Genomic DNA, 14,222 nt, shown 5'->3' on the forward strand with positions numbered 1-14,222 from the left:
GAATTGAACTGAACTGAAGTGGGTTAAATCTAATTTTGTGGACAAGGAGAACTGTTTTAAATACATTTGAAACACAATTTGGTTGATGACCATAATCAAGATATAGAACACCCCAAACACCTAAGACCTTATTTTGTGCCCATTTGCAATCCACTCTGATCCTATGCCTCCAAACTACTGATCTCATTTGTCGCTAGTTTTGCCTTTTCCGGAATTTCATATAAATAGAATTATATGATACACAGCCTCATCACTCAGCATAGTGCTTTATGTTTATATTCATCAGTACTGAGTATTCCACTGCATAAATCACAATGGTTTATTCACTAGTTGACAGACATTTAGACTGTCGTCAGTTTTGAGCTCTTATGAATATTTCAGCTATTCACTTACACGTCTTGTTTTTGTATCCAGTCACTTTGTCTTCTGACTGGAGCATTTAGTCCATTTACATTTGAAGTAATCACTGATGGGTATGTACTTACTGATATTTTGTTGTTTTGTAGCTCGCTCTTGTTTCCTCTTTTAGCTCTGCTTGGTTGTGATTTGATGACTATCTTTAGTACTGTTCGGATTTCTTTTTTCTGTATGGGTGTTATTATATACTTTTTGGTTTGTGGTTATGTTTATAAATAGCACTCTATACAAATACATGATTAAACTGTAGATCCCTTAAGTTTGAATGCATTTTAACAACTCTGCATTTTTACCTGTTCCACATTTACTATTTACATATTTACATTTTTGCTTTGTGATCCCTTAACTACTTATTGTGGATTTAGATGATTTTACTACTTTTTTAACCTTCCTACTAGCTTTTCATAGGGTTGCTTTACTACCTTCACTGTATATTTGCCTTTATCAATGAGATTTTTCCTTTAGTGATTTTCATCTCTCTGGTTGTGAACGTTCCACTTAAAAAAAAAAAAAAACAACCCAACTGTTATTCTACTCAGTTCATCTGGAACTAGCTTGATGGGAAAAAGAAAAGCATAACAGAAACGGGAGCATTCAAGGCTTATATATCTGCTATGAGAGAAAGAGCAAGTTATCTCTCACCTTCAAGCCTATCTTCCACAGCCTAAAACTTTGGTGTCCGTTTACAACATAGGATGAAACCAAATCTCTGATACTTTATGTATATAGCCAGGTATGTTAATCTTGATCAAAAGCAGAACCGCATCTGGGATTACTTTTATCAAAAAATCCAATCTTTCAATGATTGCATTTCTCCAGGTATTTGACAGCAATTATTCAGGTGTCTTGCTTGTTTCTATTTTGCCTTGAAATTCCCAGACACCTAAGCCAACAATTTCTGCTTGGTTAGAAGTAGCTCAGAATATGGCAGGCAGTAGGACTTTTTTGGTCTTTAAAGAATAACTAAGCAATGTCTTGAAGTTGAACTCTTTTCCAAGAGAACCAGTAAAAATTAATGGACCACTTCAAAGAACTGATCATGCAGCTTTTATTTACCACTTAGTATCTCCTTGGGCATCAGGAGGATTTTCCTTTCAAGACTATCACATGCTTTGCTAGCTCAGTACATATTGCAGAGGATTCTATGAAGACTTTGCATATAAAATACAAAAATCTGTTACATATACATCCATTAACAACAGTTTGTACATTACAGTGGGTGCCAGTGTCAAAACAACTCCCTGCACTTCACAAGCAGCATGACTATATTGTGGCAGCAGCAGATAGGACTTCCCCCGGTGGGCAGACAGTGTTCACACAGTGCGACTGCAACTAGAGCACAGACCGACAGAGTCACATCTTGTTTCCTTTGCTTTTCTCATCAGTGAATACACAAGTGAAGAGATGGGAGGGCAAAGCAATGGGGATTTGTGGCGCTCGGGTGTTGCCGTGCGGGTACGCTGTATTCCAGGCAGACACACTGGTGATTGTAAATCTGACACAGACATTACAGAAGTGGCTGCTCTTTATCACCAAAAAGACAGTTTTATACTTTGATTTCCAATTGCCAAATTTCAGGTACCTTCTGTTCACATTATCAGTTAAATTTGTGACGATATGTATTCCAGGAATAAGGAATTCAGTAGACCCTCTAAATCAGTTGCTTATGTCATGAGTAGCACTGAATGTTCCTAGGGAAAAAATAATAAAGATCTGTTTCAGATAGCTTTGGAAAGTTGAAGGCCAAAGATACAGACGTTCACAGGTCCTTTTGCCATTTGTTCACCACTATCACCATTTCACAATTACAAACTCTCACTTATTAACTCTTTTAAATACATGTACGTGTGCATATGCACACCAACACAAGCTGCATCGGGAGACCATGAATAACGTTACTAGCTGTGCAAATGACTTGGCTGGTCAAGATGAAGGCAGTAAGTGTAGAACTTAGAAACGTGCTTAGAAAACTAAAACAAATTAATTCACTAGCACTAAGCACTAAGGTTCAAGTATCTTAGCACCTCTCTCAGCACCATGGGACATTCCCATTATTGAGTAACAAAAAGTTTAAAAAGCATAAAATCTGATGAGGTTTTAAACTTGATATGAGCCAAGAGCACAACTCTTGCCCTTACACTCTTCCTTTCTGCTAATACCTGATCTACACCGCATTCTTGCCTAGAAGAGTATCCCAGGTACTGAAAACTAAAGTCAGAGGGCACTTAGTGGAAGGGGAAATACTGATCTGAAAAACACCAAGTCCCGTGAGGACATAAGCTTTCTAAAAAATGGGGTTGATTTTTTCTTCCCAAACACACACCACTCTCAAGTGGAAATCCATGATAGTTTACTTAAAATTCATGATGCTGCCAAAACTCACAATTATATTTAGTATCAGCTAGGAGGATATTTTGGTAATAAACACTTAAATTTTCATTTGTAAAGTCCTTTTCCAATCAGAAGCAACCCCCAAACATTGCATATACAGCTAGGCTTAGGTACTATCTAGGGCAGTGTTTTTCAAACTATAACAACCCACTTATGAGTCAGAAAGTGAATTCAGTGGGTCTGAAGGGCATTGAGAATGGGGTGGGGAGCTGGTGGGGAGGGATCAAAGCAGATCACACTTAAGAGTATATCATTTCACAAAACATTTTATTTAAGTTAAAGATTTTCTATTCATCCTCTGTCTCTGTCTCACACACACACATACAAACACACAGAGTTCTGGGTCATGATGTAAAAAGTTACTTTGACTATGGGTCACAGTCAAGAAAATTCATTTCCTACTCCAGGGGATCTTCCCAGCCCAGGGATCGAACACATGTCTTTAGCATCTCCTGCATTGGCAGATGGATTCTTTACCATAAGTGCCACCTGGGAAGCTCCACTTCGGTTAACAGAGGCCCCCAAAAATAACAACATGGAATTTCCACCCTGCTGTTAACATCAGTAAGGGGTCAGAATTGAGTGAAAGTCAATTTTGTGCTTGGAATCCAAGGTGAGCTAGAGGGTTCTCCATTCACCTTGATAAACACTTATTTAAACTTCTTTCCCCCTTACCTGACATCCCTGGGCAGGAGTATGAGCAGTACAAGGAAAGAAAGAATCCCTAGCTGCAATTACTTACTTTGAATGATATCATGTTATTCCCAGATGGCTAATTAAAATGCTTCTCTTTCTGTCTCACAGTCATATTGTTAGCATAAAAGTGGGTAGAAAATTTTAATTTGCCTTTACAATTTTGAGATTATAAATGATATAAACCAAAGCACTTACGACATCATTGTTGGTTGGAGTTTTGCAAAATACACACCACAGAATGAACACTTCTGTCCTAACCTACCTTCATCTGCTTTTAAAAGGGGGATGATTAGAATTATCACATAGAAACTCAATTTCCCCTCCCTCTCAATCTGTAAGGTTGGTAGATAACCATTCGAAAAGCCAACCATCTAAACAAATGATAAGACAAATAAATGTTCAGCTTCTGAACTTCAAGAATCCAAGAGTGCTTACATAATGGGTCAGTTCAGTTCTGGTGCCAGGACGGCTGTACCTTCTCATCTTGGGAATTTCTCAGGCAGGTCAAGGTTAGCACTGATTGGCAGCAGGGTGTAAAAGAAAAGTGTCCTGGGTAGCTCATCAAACATGCAGGTTCCAGCCTCGGCACAGGCCTCCGAACGGAAGCTACATCATCTCATAGCCTGTTTCTTCAGGTTACAGAAGGGGGTTAAACTAAGTGATTGACACAGCCCCTCTTCCTGAAAGGACTTTATAAAATTTGGATGCAGTTCTAAGATTTTTATGCAGGTTCCCGCTGTAACTTTGTCTATTCCTTTAATAACAGCTCTAATTCTTTCAACAGCTATTTCTGTCAGTTTCACCTACAACCACCTCTCAAATATCATCCAAGGTTCCATTTAGCTTATCCAGTCCAGATACTTTTAAAACATCGAGTAAAATAAAGCTAATAAGGAACAAAATTTAAGGCATTTTTTTTTTATTTCAGCCAAGGAATGATGCATGCTACAGATTAATCTTTACTTTCCCCACTTGGTTTTTCAAAGAACACCACCGTTTCAAACCCCAGTGAACATGGCACTTGTTTTCTTTCTTCCCCTTCTAATTCACTGCAGACTTTCAAGTGTTTTCTTCAGTAACGATGCTTTCTCCTGCAGCTCAGGTCTGCTGTCTGTCTCCATGGCTCCTAAAGACTCAATCAGGACCACTCTGCACTCAGGGGTCAGACTTGCCCACTGTTTCGATTCTGAACGGAAATAAGAAACACAAAAGAATCCTTATAGAAGAAGCAAGCAGAAAACCCCAAACTATTCTTTCTGCTTTTATGCCACACATCCTATCCCTGAAGTAAATGCAATAACTGTTCTGCATATAATGATCACAGGTTTAATAGTTGTCTCAGAATCTAATTATTGACAATAACCTGAGGGCCTATCAGGGGTTGCATCCTCTGCCTCCAGAGCTGCTGGGACAATGAGAATGAAGGGTCACTGAAGCCACTCAGGAGACAGGGCACATAGTGACAAAAAGCCATTGCAGCAACTGAGCTGAATATATCTTTGTAAGCTAAGCTCAGTAAAAAAAAAATCAATACATCTGAAAACTGTAGAGACAGTTTGAACGGATGATACTTTATTACACCTTTAAGAGAAGCATAGAAGAACTACATGCATGCTCAAAATTTTAGAAATTCAGAAAGTATGTCAGATACTAAATCTTGTTTATGAGGTTCTGATACGTTCTGATGATGGAGTTTCAAGCTAGATATTTCACTGTTTAGCCTCATTTTCCTCATCTAGAATGTACGCATACATATGTGGCAAACACGAGAATCCAGGGATATATCTAAGTTCCTAGCTTTCATTTCAACAAGGAAAATGGGATTATGAGATGTGCAATGCTACTGAAACAAACAGCCTATTTGACGGAGCCTTGAGAGATGCTTTAATTGCTAGGCAAGGACAGAGACAGAATGAGAAACAGCAAATACATAAGGCTCTACAGAAAACTGTTCCATCTTCCTCATTCTTTATTTGTATGGCTAAAATAACAAAAAACAGGAAACAGAAAAAAAAAGAAAAGAGGCCTCCTTCTGAAGTCAGCAGCAGATACACTACTGGAGAAATGCTACCAGTCTCCTGTTACCAGTGATAGAACAGACCATTAGATAAAATCACTTCTGTATAAGACAGCTTTTAAAAAGGAAAACAGAAAAAAAAAATCAACTAAGAAAACTGCAATCAAATTTGATGATTCGGGAAGTTAACTGTTAAATGTTTTCCTAACTTCACTTTTCAGTGCGTCATTGTTTACTGACATGAGTGCAGTGAGTTCTGCCCTGCCACTGTCAGCCGCCTGCTGTAATTAACCAAGACTAACTCAAGATTCACTACAGAAACTAAATCTTTTTTTTTTTTTTAACTAATTAATTTTAGTTCAGTTCAGTTCAGCAGCTCAGTTGTGTCTGACTCTTTGTGACCCCATGGACTGTAGCACACCAGGCCTCCCTGTCCATCACCAAGTCCTGGAGTTCACTCAAACTCATGTCCATTGAGTCGGTGATGCCAACCAACCATCTCATCCTCTGTCGTCCCCTTCTCCTCCCGCTTTCATCTTTCCCAGCATCACAGTCTTTTCAAATGAGTCAGTTCTTCACATCAGGTAGCCAAATTATTGGAGCTTCAGCTTCAGCATCAGTCCTCCCAATGAATATTCAGGAGGAGGCTAATTACTTTACAATATCGTGGTGGTTTTTGCCATATATTGACATGAATCAGCCACGGGTGTAGTGTACATGTGTCCCCCCATCCTGAAACCTCTCCCCACCCCATCCCTCTGGGTTGTCCCAGGGCACTGGCTTTGAGTGCCCTGCTTCATGCATTGAACTTGGACTGGTCATCTACTTTACATGTGGTAATATACATGTTTCAATGCTATTCTCTCAAATCATCCCACCCTTGCCTTCTCCCACAGAGTCCAAAAGTCTGTTCTTTGTATCTGTGTCTCTTTTGCTGTCTTGCATATAGGGTCATCATTATCATCTTTCTAAATTCCATATATATGTATTAATATACTGTACTGGTATTTCTTTCTGACTTACTTCACTCTGTATAATGGGCTTCAGTTTCATCCACCTCATTAGAACTGACTCAAATGTGCTTTTTTTTTAATAGCTGAGTAAGATTCCATTGTGTATATGTACCACAGCTTTCTTTATCCATTCGTCTGCTGATGGACATCTAGGTTGCTTCCATGTCCTAGCTATTGTAAACAGTGCTGCAATGAACACTGAGTTACATATGTCTCTTTCAATTCTGGTTTCCTCGGTGTGGATGCCCGGCAGTGGGATTGCTGGGTCATATGGCAGTTCTAGTTTCAGTTTTTTAAGGAATCTCCACACTGTTCTCCATAGTGGCTATATTAGTTTGCATTCCCACCAACAGCGTAAGAGGGTTTCCTTTCTCCACACCCTCTCCAGCATTTATTGCTTGTAGACTTTTTGATGGCAGTCATTCTGACTGGTGTGAGGTGGTTCCTCACTGTGGTTTTGACTTACATTTCTCTGATAATGAGTGATGTTGAGCATCTTTTCATGTGTTTGTTGGCCATCTCTATGTCTTCTTAGGAGAGATGTCTGTTTAGTTCTTTGGCCCATTTTTTGATTGGGTCGTTTATTTTTCTGGTATCAAGCTGCATGAGCTGCTTGCATATTTTGGAGATTAATTCTTTGTCAGTTATTTCATTTGCTACTATTTTCTCCCATTCCGAAGGCCGCCTTTTCACCTTGTGCAGAAGCTTTTAGGTTTACTTAGGTCCCATTTATTTCCATTACTCTGGGAGGTGGGTCATAGAGGATCTTGCTGTGATTTATGTCAAAGAGTATTCTATGTTTTCCTCTAGGATTTTTATAGTTTCTGGTCTTACATTTAGATCTCTAATCCATTTTGAGTTTATTTTTGTGTATGGTGTTAGAAAGTGTTCCAGTTTCATTCTTTTATAGGTGGTTGACCAGTTTTCCCAGCACCATTTGTAAAAGAGATTGTCTTTTCTCCACTGTATAATTTTGCCTCTGTTATCAAAGATAAGGTGTCCATAGGTACATGGATTTATCTCTGGGTTTTCTATTTTGTTCCATTGATCTATATCTCTGTCTTTGTGCCAATACCATACTGTCTTGATGATTGTATCTTTGTAGTATATTCTGAAGTCAGGCAGTTTGATTTCTCCAGTTCCATTCTTCTTTCTCAAGATTGCTTTGGCTATTTGAGGTTTTTTGTGTTGGAAACCAAAACTTTATTGAAATAATCACAGTTCATAGTGCATTAAAAGTATATATAAAATAGAAGTGTACCAAATTTAACACTTCATAAAGTTTGAAGGTTTTAGCTATGTATATTAAACTTTCGTGTACAAATATATTAATTTACATTTTGGAATATATGCTTCATTAAAAATAAAAACAGAAAATAAAAAAATTCCTAAAACATCTGCCATAAAGTTTCCTTGGCTTTCCAATCCTCCAATCAGAAGTATCAAGAACTCACCTTCAAGTTTTTTAAGCAGCAATTCTATCACAGATAAAGCTTCTGTTCTCACAGATGAGTAGGTCTTATTTTCTAAGAAGGAAATCATATAGTTCACATTATTCATTTTATATGCCTTACAAACAGTACTTTTAAGATTAAGTTAATGTTACTGAAAAAAAGACATTCAGAAATTATAAATTCAGAAAAAGATATACCTATTCTTAAGTAATTATCCCTTTGCCAATTATCACCAAATATTAGAAATATGCTGTAAGTCCATATTCCTTACTTCAAAAAAAAAAGCCATCAGTGAAATATACCAATCTCCACAATAAATGGCAATATTTAAAGGACCCATTTTAGAAGTCAGAAATCAAAAGACAGTATCTCAAACACATATTGACCTCATAGGATACCTAAGAAAGTCTTAAGGTTTTCATGACCTCTTCATTTTAGCAAAGAACATGATACAACCCAGGGGTAAAGAGCCAACTTGGGGACACCTGGCCGGGACCCGACCCCACAAGCACGTTTCTTAGCTGCCAGTTCTTTATCCAAAACCACGTGGCTACCTCCAAGGATCACCAGTGAAATATGCTTCCTTGGTGTCTACTCTACACGGAGCATCTAGCTCACAGTGAAACTGTCTAGAGAAGAAACTGACACATAACCAGACCTGAGTCAAAGAAAGAACAAAATAAGGTTATGACAGGTTGTCATGCTACGAAGTTCACAAGTGCTTAAGAAACGGTGGTGAGCTGGCAACCAGACACAGGAGTCAGCCCAAAGGGGCTTCCACTGGCCAAATCTGGGATAGTTTCAGCAACAAATTAATTCAGGAAAGTAATTACAAACCAACAGGGAAATGAAGGGATTCATGAAACAATGTGGATAACAGATTAATGAAGAGTTCAGGAGAGGGACCTGGCTTATGAGAAGATATCAGTTGTCAAAGGGTAAATGTAGAGGAAGTGCTAGAGTTGGAAAATCCTCTTAGTAAAAGCTGGCTCAGGAAAACCTATCAATGCATGCCGAATCTAGAGGAGATATTTTGAAAACCAGCAGTCCATGTACATGGTCTTAAAGTGTCTTCTCCCAGACTGCTTAGAAGACACAGTTCTGAAGAGGAGCAGGTTATTCGAATGGTCTTAAAATATGTTCTCCCACAGGCTGCTTACCAGACAGAATGGGAAAAAACAGTAACCATACAGCAGAGAAAACTGAGTGATACCTTGACTGGATCATCACAATTAACCTCACCAATGAGGGCAGAGGGACAGTGTGCCTCTTGATGGGAGAGGACACACCACTTACAGAGAAGCACAACTGGGAGCTCATAACCCGGATCTGATCACGGGGAAACACCAGGCAAGCAGCAAATGACAAACATGCTAGTTTTAAAGCGGGGCAAGCTGAGGCTTTTCTTCAAAACTGTCAATGTCATATAAGACGGAAAAAGGCCGAGGAAGCACTCCAGATTAAAGGAGACTAACAGGATATGACAACTATCAATAAATGCACCAAATGACTCTGAACCAGATTCCTTAAGGAGAGGAGGAAAAAATTATATAAAAAACATTACTGAGTCAACTGAAAACCTAGAATATGAATGGTTAAAAATACTACATCATTACACTATCTAAAGTTGGTAACTATACTATGATTATGTAAAAGCAGGCACACTGAAGAACTTAGGAGAAAAGGGGCAGGATGTAAGCAACATACTTTCAGATGTTCAGGGAAAAGTATTATATGTGTACAGAAGGCAAATCAAAGTAACTGGCACAAAATGTTAACAGGTGACTTTGGGTAAAGCATATGCAAGTATCATATGCACCTATTACTGTACTTTTCTCTAAGTCTGAAATTATTTCCAAATACAAGGTTTTAAAAAATACTGATCACAAAGGCTTTTCTAATCTAGATGTTGAAATCCTAATTAGTTTCAGGTTAATACTTTGCAGTTTGGGGGCACATACTGAGTCTACTAAATAGACGAGTTCAGTAGTTGGTTCCATGAATTTAGTTCCCAGCACAAGGCAGGACAAAAATGAAAACCCCCTTATCCATGTCAGAAAGTGAAAGCGAAAGCCGCTCAGTCATGTCCGACTCTTTGGGACCCCATTGACTGTACAGTCCATGGCATCTTCCAGGCCAAGAATACTGGAGTGGTAGCCTTTCCCTTCTCCAGGGGATTTTCCCAACCCAAGGATCGAACCCAGGTCTCCGGCATTGCAGGCGGATTCTTTACTAGCTGAGCCACAGGGGAAGCCCAAGAATACTGGAGTGGGGAGCCTATCCCTTCTCCAGCAGATGTTCCTGACCCAGGAATCCAACCGGGGTCATCTGCACTGCAGGCGGACTCTTTACCATATCAGTTTACCACTCACCTAAAGAATATGTGATTGATTTACAAGTTTCAAGGAGAATTTCAGCCAGAGCCTCAGGATCTGCATGTTCTTCTTCTAAAAGCATTAATCTGTACAAATCAGAGAGCAAGATCCAAATACTAGTTATTTCAGAAACATTCTAAAGCCTTTCTGGCACAAACAACTCCTATCTGTATGTTTTACTTTATGATGTCATTTTAGCTTTTTAAAATTTAAAAGAATTCCACTGATTATACATAAGATGCTAAGGGGAAGGGGAAAGTAAAATAAATGACTGAACTATGAAGCGAATTACCCCTGAAAAAAGGCATTCATCGCCTGTAGGACTCCCAGCTGCACTTTCCATGTGCTGAGTTTCAGCCGTTCACACATCAGTTTGCACAACTCCTGACGATAACAACCTGGGAAAAAAGACAGATTGGGACAGAGCAGGACAGAGTATGAAGAAGCAAGAGACAGAGCAAGTGAGAGAAACAAAGAACAGAGAGGAAGAGAGGGACAAACAGAGAAAGGGTGGGATTCGGGGGGTAAGTGGAAGAGAGAGGGAGAGAGGAAAAAGTGAAAAAACAAAAACAAATGCCTTTAATTAAAGCCAGGAAATTTCAAAAACACTTCAGTATGACTCTGTTCAATTCCCACAAACTTCCTTGATCAGAAATATGCTCCCCCTACCCTCAAATCATATATAACTATTCAAAAGTTGTAACTATTCACTGTCAAGGCAATATCCTTCTCTACAGAACTGACAGTCAACCACACTGTGTTTTCCCTGTAAAATACCCTGAATGACGGCCAAAGAAAGCAGGACTCTGGAGGCCAGGGGTCCTTGCTGGACACTCACAAGCTTATGCATATTGCAGACTTAACTAGAGTCAGTGGTGCTTTATTCCAAATCTGTTATGCCAACTGCACTCTTATTATAATTATGTAATTAATATTTTGCTAAGTGATGAAAGAGGAACATAAAACTCAACAAAGTAGTTTTTTGTTGTTGTTGTTGAGCTCAGTTATATCTTTATTAGGAAAGCAGTTATTTTTTAAATGCTACAGAATTTAGTAAGATTCACAAATGTAAAGATAGATAGGGGTTAAGAATCTAGATTCTGCATTTGAACCGCTTCCTAAGAAATTGTGCTTTCTTTCTCTACTATAAAGAAATAAAAACAAAAACAAAAAAAGGGAATAAAACCAGGAATTGAAGATGATGAGTAAGATGTATATGAGAAGCCAGTGTGGAAGAAATTCTCAAAGGCCTTTGCCCTTCCCCTGTATGTGAATGTACATCTCTACTACTTACACTAAGACTGCCTTGTATGTGTGATCTTTTTATATAACTCCCTATTTGAATTTTTTCCACCTATCAAGCAAAAGTTAATAGTCCTAATGAAATCAAATAAGTGGGCTTCCACTGCAATCCAAACATAACACCAAGAAATAAAACCTCTTACAAATCTGTATCTCTGGGAAAACCCATCCTATACATAGCAAATATCCTTTTTGAAGTTCACACAAAGGATGGCAAGGCTCAATGACACTCTTAAGTGTGATTTTAGATACATCCGAAACATTATAAAAACAGAGAGACATTACTTTGCCAACAAAGGTCCATCTAGTCAAAGCTATGGATTTTCCAGTAGTCATGTATGTATGTGAGAGCTGGACCATAAAGAAGGCTGAGCACCAAAGAACTGATGCTTTTGAACTGTGGTGTTGGAGAAGACTCTTGAGAGTCCCTTGGAGTTGGGGATAGACAGGGAAGCCTGGTGTGCTGTAGTCCATGGGGTCGCAAAGAGTCACAACTGAGCAACTGAACTGAACTGAATCAGAGTCAACGATGCTTTTCATAAGATTCAGGAATATTCAGATGTAGGATGCACTGCAAGAACCAATACAAGGCAAACTCCTACTAACTACAACCTAACCCACGAGTAAAGGTTTATTATTTATTTAAACCTTCGCTGATAGCTCAGTTGGTAAAGAATCCGCCTGCAATACAGGAGAGACCCTGGTTCAATTTCTGGGTGGGAAGATCCGCTGGAGAAGGGATAGGCTACCCACTCCAGTATTCTTGGGTTTCCTTTGTGGCTCAGCTAGTAAAGAATCCGCCTGCAATGCAGGAGACCTGGGTTCAATCCCTGGGTTGGGAAGATCCCCTGGAGAAGGGAAAGGCTACCCACCCCAGTATTCTGGCCTGCAGAATTCCATGGACTGTATAGTCCATGGGGTCACAAAGAGTCAGACACAACTGAGCAACTTTCACTTTCACTTTTCACTTGGAAGGATTATGCTCAATTCTGCAAATCTCTCAGAAAATTACGAGTTTCTCAGGCAGACAGATTTCATTTGCTTATTGAAGGTTAAGCAACAAGGCCGTTAATTTTGAGACAGAGAGACCCCACTAGTAAGTTCCATGGATCTCTCAGAACACAGTGCCATAAACAAGACCAACAGAATTCTTTTTAGTCAAATTATCTACATAAAATGTATCACAGTTGTTATGGTGGTTTAGTTGCTAAGTCATGTCTGACAGGCTCCTCTGTCCTTGGGATTCTCCAGGCAAGAATACTGGAGTGGGTTGCCATTTCCCACAAATTCACATGTTGAAATCCTAATAACCCCAAGTATCTCAGAATGTGACTGTGCTGGGAGATGGTTTTCAAAGAGACCATTAGGGCCCTAATCCAAGAAGACTGGTATATAAGATATAAGAACATTAGGACACAGAGACATGGATGGCCATTTACAAGCCAAGGAGAAAGAGCCCAAAAGAAACCTCAACACTGTTGACATCTTGATCTCAGACTTCTAGTCTCCAGACTTTGAGGAAGGAAGCCACCCAGGCTGCAGGACTATGTTACAGTGGCCGTACCAAATTAACAGTCAATGAGATTATTTGTCAACAGAGAAGTAAGATTTATATTGGATAATCCTCTCGGTTCATCAGTCAGGCTCTATACTGCAGCTATAAACCATCACACAGAACGCCTCTGCTCTCGTGAAGTAACTCCTGACTACAGCAGCACTTCTCAAAACGCAGGTTCTGTTGCTTACGCTGGGTCTCCACACTTCGGGGCCAGGCTTTGCCCAGGCTCTCAAAGGCTCCCAGCAGAGATTCCAGCTGGAGCTCCTTTTCCTTCTCATTCTCATCTTCATTTTTGGTAGTTCGGACTCCAATGCTTTCAGGTGAGTTCTGAAAGGCAAAAAAAAGAAAGCAAATTAAAAAATTTTTTTTCTTTGAAGTTACAAGTATACTATTAAAACATTCAGGGTACCAGAGTATGAGATATTAACCAGGAATTAAATGCTAAATTCTCTACCATGGGTTGCCCTATTCATTAAAAGAATTTTGAACAGGAAGACTACATCTCTCCAATAAATTTGGGTGATCCTGTAAAGGACTCTGTGGGCAAAGGTGAAAAAACCTATTGTATATATAGTATTTTGAGCACAACACACAAAGGGTGGCATTACAATCATGGAATTAAAGGAGAAAGAACTCGGTAATGATCTAAATCCAAACTCTGTCTTTATAAGATAAGGAAACAAGCTGGGAGGTCACTTGTCCAGCTGGCTGGTGAAATAATGCATTTAAAACACATGTCTCCCAAATCCATACACTACCATTATGTATGTAACAGAAATTATTTAAACAACTTTTTTACAACTGCAAAATAGCAGCAACACAAGAAACCAAATAAAAATATTATTTAAAATACTTTGTGTTTCACCAAAAAAAAAAAAAAAAAAAAATTGGCAAACCATACCCTTCTCTGAATCAGTGTCCAACCTTTAAAAACAAGAACTTCATTATCCAAAAGAAATCAAGGTCCATTTTTGATCAAAGTCCCCCAATCTGTAGCAA

General features: G+C 39.0%; 1 protein-coding gene across 4 annotated transcripts in view; it reads right to left on the bottom strand.

Annotated features, from left to right (window-relative positions):
- Window positions 1-1,447: 1,447 nt before the first annotated feature.
- ECPAS (Ecm29 proteasome adaptor and scaffold) overlaps window positions 1,448-14,222 on the bottom strand; it is a 110,144-nt gene continuing 97,369 nt past the window's right edge. For 3 of the 4 annotated variants that reach the window (XM_061426482.1, XM_061426481.1, XM_061426480.1), the window contains 5 exons: window positions 13,412-13,550; window positions 10,656-10,761; window positions 10,361-10,449; window positions 7,989-8,060; window positions 1,448-4,690 (listed from right to left, as the gene is read on the bottom strand). In XM_061426482.1, coding sequence (XP_061282466.1) covers window positions 4,551-4,690; window positions 7,989-8,060; window positions 10,361-10,449; window positions 10,656-10,761; window positions 13,412-13,550 — 546 coding nt within the window. In that variant the 3' untranslated portion in view covers window positions 1,448-4,550. The remainder of the gene's footprint in view (window positions 4,691-7,988; window positions 8,061-10,360; window positions 10,450-10,655; window positions 10,762-13,411; window positions 13,551-14,222) is intronic. The other variant, XR_009738211.1, reaches the window with a different exon arrangement.

This window comes from Bos javanicus, chromosome 8, assembly GCF_032452875.1.
Source record: "Bos javanicus breed banteng chromosome 8, ARS-OSU_banteng_1.0, whole genome shotgun sequence".
Taxonomy (NCBI): domain Eukaryota; kingdom Metazoa; phylum Chordata; class Mammalia; order Artiodactyla; family Bovidae; genus Bos; species Bos javanicus.